At 56.4% G+C, this 7,252-nt stretch overlaps 1 protein-coding gene across 1 annotated transcript; it reads left to right on the top strand.

Annotated features, from left to right (window-relative positions):
• The first annotated feature begins 3,825 nt into the window (after nt 1-3,825).
• PNMA5 (PNMA family member 5) lies at nt 3,826-6,747 on the top strand. Its single transcript, XM_012788849.3, has one exon. The coding sequence runs from the start codon at nt 3,942-3,944 to the stop codon at nt 5,277-5,279; it is 1,338 nt and encodes a 445-aa protein (XP_012644303.1). The 5' UTR covers nt 3,826-3,941; the 3' UTR covers nt 5,280-6,747.
• Nucleotides 6,748-7,252: the final 505 nt, after the last annotated feature.

Here is a 7,252-nt window from a genome sequence, read left to right as displayed (position 1 = left end):
TAAAGGGATGAGTTTAGGCACCCTGGCTCTGTCTCTCATATGTACTCTCTTTCCATTCTGTCTTCTGCCTTGGGATAACATAGCAAGAAGACCCTCACCAGATGTGGCCCTTTGATCTTGGACTTCCAATACTCTAGAACCTCTAGTTATTTATTAACTCTAGAGTTAAATAAATTTCATTATAAATTACCCAGTCTCAGGTATTCTGTTACAGCAGCACAGAGCAGGCTAAGACAGAAAGAATAGAAAGGAAGCTGGTCCTCACAGTGAGAAGTAGAATGAAGGTAAGCATAGGCCAGGTCACTGGAACACTCAGTGCCCCAGAGGTGAGTATGAGGCAGAACACCCCTTTCCAGTCATCATCCTCTGATACTTTGACATCAGGTGGCTAGGCAGTGGCTTTGAGGAGTGGCAGTGGAGTGGTGTTATGAGAACCCTCAGGTAAAATGTTCCACCTGGGGTCTGTGACTCTCTGACTGCACCAGATAACCATTTTCTCCTTGTCACGTAAAGGAAATTGATTTAACAGGCTCTCAGTGGTCTATTCTCATTAAGTAGGGAGTATGGAGGTACTTGTTCCCCTATCTCAGACATAAGAAGCATCTGCAGTTAAGGGGAAACAGAGGATGTCTGCAAATACCTTCAATTTAAAATGTTGTTTGCTTTTAACATTTTTATTAAAACATTATAGAAAAGCCTGTTCATTTTTATCCCAAATAAATTAAATCAAATCTATTCTGTCACCAAAGGCCCACAACTTCTGGCCCTGAAATGTAATCACAGGCTTCAGAGCCTTGCTGCACACAGTATGAGTAGAGACTGCAGCATGGAGTCAGACCTCCTGACTCAGAACCTGCATTTTTTTCAAGATCGCCGGGGGATTTGAGGGCACGTTGCACTGTGCTACCAGTGCCCCCCGACCCCGCGCCCTTATCTGAAACAGCGCTTTAGGGGCCCTGCAGGACCCAGGCCAAACACCCAGTTTTCCTTCTGTGGAAGCAACCTGCTTTGAGAAAGGGCGGGAAGCAGTTTGGGTACCAGGTGAGTAATATTTGGTCGTGAGATCAGGAGGATGCAATCTTTCGACAGTCATCTGCCTCTCAGTGAGCCCTGAAAAAATACCATGCCCTTATGAAAAGCAGGAGGCAGCTGTATTTTGTGCCCACCTCCCCTAGAACGCAGCCCAGTAAAAAATATACAGGGGCCACGACTTTCACTTCACTGTACTTTGCGCCCAGCCCTGCGCTTACAGTTTGGAATTAGAAATAAGGGGAGCAACTCGTGACTGTCACACCACAGCTTCCATCCAATGAGGGAGAGCCACTTGCAACATGAGCCGCAATGACTGCTGGGCCTCGTGCTACACGTGGAGGGCCTTGTGGCCTCATTGAGCCAATAGGCGGCAGGATTGGGAGCTACTCTACAATGTAAGCGGCTCCCAGCCTAGTTTGAATTCTCTGTCACCAACGGAGTGGCTGGCACAGGGGCAGGGGGTGGGACGAGGAACCTTTTTTTTGGCGGGCCCACGGGGGTTGAGGCCCCCAGAGCGCAGCCGCAAGTGGGGCCGTGTGCAGCTCCGCGGGGGGAATGGGGGGTGGCGGAAGGGGGGCGGGGGTTGTCACCCAACAACCTCTTCGCGCCACAACTTTGTGGCTCAGTCTGCACTGCGGCAGCAGCCGCGACAGACGTGTGGTGGTCGTGCTGCGTGGGAGCTCTGGCCTGGAGGCATCCCCAGCAGGTATGGAGCTGGGCCCGGGCACAGACAGAGAACCAGATCATAGGGATCACCCCCAGTGACCCTTGCTATCTTCCATGGGGTCTAGAAGCTGGTGTCCATAGGTTTCCCCTGGGAGCAGGATCCTCTTGGTGAGCCCCACTAAATCAGAGTCGGCACCCCAAGGGCACTCTGCCATTTACAGGCACTGCAGTCGGCCTGGTGACTTCAGGGAGACCTATTCCACTTTGCGGTCAGAACAGTGGCTCTGGCCCTTGCCCTTAAGGGAAAAAAGGCTTCAGACATTTCTCTCCTTGCTTCTGCCTACTTCCACTGTATCCCTGCCTGGGAATGAGGGATGTGTGAGGTGACCGGTGTATGTGAAGGGGTGAGGTCTATAGGTAATAGAGTGGAGGTAAAGGAGTGGAGGTGACATTGGAGTGGGGGTGGTGGGCTTGGGGACAGGGGTGGGGGGCAAGGCTTGGATGGGGAGAGCAAGGCTTGAGTGGGAGTGGGGTTTCCAGTGGAGCAGGATGGAGGAGGGGTGGGATTTGCAGTGGGTGGAGCTTAGGGAGGGTAGAGCTTCAGTGGGGTGGGAACCAAGAAGGGGTGGGGCCTGAAGTGGGTGGAGCTTCAGTGGGGCGGGGCCTGAGAAGGGTGTGGTTTGCTGTGGGTGGGGCGTAGGGTGGAGCTTTAGTGGGGTGGGGCCTTAAATGGGTGGGGGTTGCAGTGGGCGGGGCTTATGGATGGTGGGACTTTGGTGGCTGGAACCTGGGAGGGGTGGGGTTTGTGGTGGGTGGAGCTTATGAAGGGGTGGGGCTTTGGTAAGTGAGGCAACAACCTTACCCTAGAATCTCTCCTGCCCTAGCAGTGGCCTCCAGTTGAGCAGTTTCTTATGTTCGAGAAAGTCCTAACAGTTTCTTGCATGTGCCAATCCTGAGTCTGCAGTGGACACCTCTGCAGACTCAGAATTGGCATGGCTTAAGCAGGGACATGTGGGACAGAACCATAGCAAAATACCTCTGACTTGTCTTGGACAGACCCAGTGGAGCAGGACCCACCACCCCCAGTCCAGGAATTGCCTAACTGGACAGGGCTAGAGAACAGACCGAGTGTTGAGTGCCTGCACGATTACAGCATCGGCACTGCCAGCAGGGACCTAGGCAACAAGGTGAGCAGCTGTGAGGTGGGCTACATTGGGAGGGGCCTCTGTAACTCTGGCAAAGAGCAGGAGGGGAGGGGCTGCCTGCCAGGGTTCATGGACACTGTTGGGTAAGACCACATCTAGGACGGGTTGTCTATTTCCTGCAGTACGGCAGTGGAGACCTTTTCTAGGTCCCTTTCCTACCCCTAATTCCAGCTTCCACACAATTGGAACCCATAAGCTCTTGTTCTTCCAGCAACCACTCCTCACTATACACCTCCTCCTTCCCTCTCACCCCCTTGTTGCTAGGATGCTTCATTGGTTGGAGTCCAGTGACATCACCTGTTGCTCCTCAAGGGCCTTAACCTTACCATATGACACCCCCTTGCAATAGAAACCCATGGTCCACGTTGTTCTCGGTATCCATGGCAACACTGCAGCTTGTCACACACTCTCCACACCCACCACTCTCATTGCATTGCACAGAGCTCCAGCTATCTTTCTCATCTGTTAGGCATCTCCTGAGAAAGAGGGAAGCTCAGCATCTCCCTGCACCAGCCTTTGCCCCAGCAAGGGGGGTGCCAGGTGACTTGGGCCACACAGCCCCGAGAAGGCAGTGGGGCATTCTCCTGCCTCTCCTGCCTAGAGGGCTTTGTCATTATCCCAGGACAGCAGGCCCCACCTCCTGACATTGGCCCTTTGACCACAGGCACCTGCAGAGCACACAGCAGACTGTCCTGACTTCCAGAAGGAACCCACAGCAGGACAAGGTCAGCAGGGAGGGGTGAGGTTGGGGGATCCTTGCCTGGGAGCAGCCTCCATACCCTGTCCTCCAGAAAACTATTTTGAGAGCCCTGGGAAGCAGGGGCTAAATCTCTGCATGGGGAGAGGAGGGGCAGAGGAGGGGCACTTGGCGGGGGCAGATGTTAACAATGCTCTCACTCTGTTTGCATTACAGGCTGTGGAACCCTGGGACATTTCTGCCTTCCTACTTGGCATTGGCTCAGAATTATTTGAGTCCTGGTAAAACTCTGAGCTGATTCCTTGCCCTAGCATTAGATCAATCCATAGAAAGTGGGAGCAATGGCAGTGACACTGCTAGAGGATTGGTGCAAGGGGATGGACCTGGACCCCAGGAAGGCCCTGCTGGTGGTGGGCATCCCCATGGAGTGCAGTGAGGCGGAGATTAAGGAGACTGTGAAGGCAGGATTGCATCCCCTGTGTGCCTACAGGGTACTGGGCAGAATGTTCAGGAGGGAAGACAATGCTAAGGCAGTCTTCATTGAATTGGCCGACACTGTCAATTATGCTACATTGCCCAGCCAGATACCAGGAAGGGGGGGTGCCTGGGAAGTGGTGGTAGAACCCCGTAACCCAGATGATGAATTTATCAGTAGACTAAACTGCTTTCTGAAAGATGAGGGCCGGAGAATGGTAGATGTGGCCAGAACCCTAGGGTATGGCACCTTCCCCATGGAGAGCATGGAGCCCGAGACCCTGGCGCAGGTCAAAACACCAGTTTTTCAGCCTCTGAAAGAAAGCATGTGGTACCGAAAACTGAAAGTGTTTTCAGGAAGCACTTTCCCAGGCTCAGGCGAAGAGAGCTTTGAAGCCTGGCTGGAGCAGGCCACTGAGATGCTGCAGCTGTGGCAGGTGTCTGAGATAGAGAAGAGGCGGCGCTTGCTGGAGAGCTTACGCGGGCCTGCCCTGTCAATCATGCGGGTGATCCGGTCCAACGATGACTCCATAACTGTGGAGCAATGCCTGGATGCCCTGCGGCAGATCTTTGGGAACAAGGAGGATAATAGAACCTCTCAGTTTAAGTTTCTTCAGACCTTTCAGAAGCATGGAGAGCAAATCTCTGCTTTTTTGCTGCGCTTAGAGCCCTTGCTGCAGAAAGCTGTGCAGCACAGCCCCTTGTCAGTGCGAAGCGCAGATATGATTCGTCTGAAACACATCCTAGCTAGGGCCACCATGACCCCCACCCTCCGGGGCAAGCTTGAGCTCTTGGATCAGCGAGGGTGTCCTCCCACTTTTCTGGAGTTAATGAAGCTCATTCGAGATGAGGAAGAGTGGGAGAACGCTATGTCAGTGACAAAGGAGAAGCAGAAACAGACAGGAAGGGGCCGGAAGGCCTCCGGCAGACAGGCAGCAGCAGAAGCCAGTGTCCTTGCACCTCAGTTCCCTATGCAGGCAGGGGCTTTTAGCGAGAGCAGCACTCAGACCCTACATGAAGGGGCACCCCTATCACTGAAGCGCAAGCGACCACCATGCCGCTACAGCACTGGGGAGGAAGACCAGGGCCATGCAGGGGCTCCTAGTGCTGTAAACCAACCTCCCACGAAGCAGAGGCCACAGGTAGCCCCTGAGGAGTCGGGAAACGAGATGGGGGCTGGGGCTATGAGCCATCCCGAGCCCTAAGAAGCATAGGCTCAGGAGACCCAGGCACTCCTCCTGGCAGGCAGCAGAGGCATTTTAACAAGGGGAAAGGGCATCTGCTACAAAACACAGGGGTCCTGTTTGGGGCTCAGAGGCAGGGCAGCCAGGACCAGGCCCAGCCCCCTCACCCAGCCCCAGCTGGAGGGGGCTCCACCAACCAAGACCAGACCACACCCTCCTCAGTGAGGGCTGGGTGCAGGGGCCAGAGGAGATACCAGGGATGCACACAGGGATCCACCGCACCCAGCAGCTGGGGTTCCCAGGCCTCAGATGGGGACCCCAACGAAGCAGGGGCTGAAGAAGGTGTGGCTGGAGACACTGGCCTGGGTGACAGCCTGGTCATCTGGCCACCCCCAAACGCCCACCCCGTGGCCTCTGAGCTAAGCAGGCCCACCGGCCCCCGAGCACCGCGGGGCTTGGAAGAGCCTGCCCCATGGCCGCCCCCTCCAGAGGGAGCTGGGGCTGCTGGAGAGGAGCTGGGAGGCAGAGAGACAAAGCCCCGCAGGGGAGGCCGCAGGCTCCAGCCAGTCTTCAGGATCGTCTACACTGCACTTGGGGAGCCCCAGGAAGGCAGCACCCTCGAGCTCCTACGTGAGTGAGGGCAGGGGACCCCAAGGCCGGGGAAGGGAAGCAGGGAAGCCTTTGTTCCAAAGTAGCAGGAGGAGAGGAAGAGGAGGAGGAGGGAGGACTTGGGGAGTGTTTTGTTCAGCTTGTGTTTATGCAGAACCACTGGAGACCTGCACAGAGCAGGCAAGGAGAGCCTGGGGCTCACGTGGCCAACACCAAGCAGCAGCTGCCAAGGCCAGCCCCAAACCCCAACAACTGGAAGCACACCATAGTAGCCAGCCATGGCCCTGGCACCATCCCTGGCCCTTCCCAGTGACCCAGATGACCATGTTTGTCACCGCTGCTTGTCCTTGCAGAGATGTGTGTGTTCTTATTCAAGCAGTTCCTCCCTGGAGACAGGGAGCGAAGTCCCAGAAGGCACCAGGAAGGATGGAAGATGAGGGGAGTGAGAACGGGCGCGCCGTGACTGCAGGGAGAAGAGCTGGGCCAGGGGTGGAAGGGGGCTGCGTGAATCTCCTTGGGTACTGTGCTTTGATGTCCCAAAGCTGCTGTCCCTTGGAACTCAGTTTCCTCAACGTGGTAGGGTGTGTCCTGCTGTGTTTTCCAGTGTCCACACCCCAGTGGGTGGGCTGGGAGGGGGTCCCTGGAGGGAGTGGACGTTGCCAGAGGCCAGCTTCCTGGCCTGGGCAGATCTTGGGGCCCTCAGGCGGGAAGCTGGCGGCAGGATGGCCACAGCTGGGGCCGGGCAGAGGAGGCACCTGGCCAGGGAGCCCAGGAGGAGGGGGCCGGGACCTATGGCCTCTAGTGGCCGTCATCAATTGCTGTCTGTGTTGTCATTCCCTTCTCTCCAGTGGTTGCAGTAAAGGTTTCTGTTCAATAAATTTCATTAACTGTTCCAGCTGAGTCTCCCCGACTGAGTGCAACTGAGCTGCGGGTGGGCCGGGGGTGGCCTGGGGGTGTGGGTGAGGGCAACGGTGGCCAGCTTATCATTGGGGTGTGTGCAGGGCAGGGTCCGTGAGCGCCGGTCGGGTCCCCCAGGCTGGTCGGAGGCGGGCGACCGGGTGCTGGTGGGCGTGGGTACCCGGGGCCCTCGAGGAGCCCTCAGGCACCAGCAGGTCAGACATTGAAGGGAGGGTGAGGACTAGCAGGCTGGCCTGGGGGCTCCAGGATGCCCACTGGGCAGCACTGTCAGAGGGCTCAGGGCATCCAGGCGGGTCACAGAGGCCACATATCCGATCCCAGGCTGGCAGTCAAGGTCAGGGAAAGGCCCCAGAAGGGCATGGACATGAGGTCAGATGCCCCGTCTGGAGCAGTGTGCTGGGCTCACACTCAGGGGACTTGTCTGCCAACCCACTCTGTTCAGCCCACCCCTCGGGGGTGTTCCTTCC

This window comes from Microcebus murinus, chromosome X (genome assembly GCF_040939455.1).
Source record: "Microcebus murinus isolate Inina chromosome X, M.murinus_Inina_mat1.0, whole genome shotgun sequence".
Lineage (NCBI taxonomy): Eukaryota > Metazoa > Chordata > Mammalia > Primates > Cheirogaleidae > Microcebus > Microcebus murinus.
Note: the sequence above shows the minus strand (reverse complement) of the source record. Positions and strands in the feature narration are given on the sequence as shown.

Bases quoted from the DNA above. Each gene is read 5' to 3' on its own strand.
- PNMA5 (XM_012788849.3), top strand. From the start codon at position 3,942: ATGGCAGTGACACTGCTAGAGGATTGGTGCAAGGGGATGGACCTGGAC.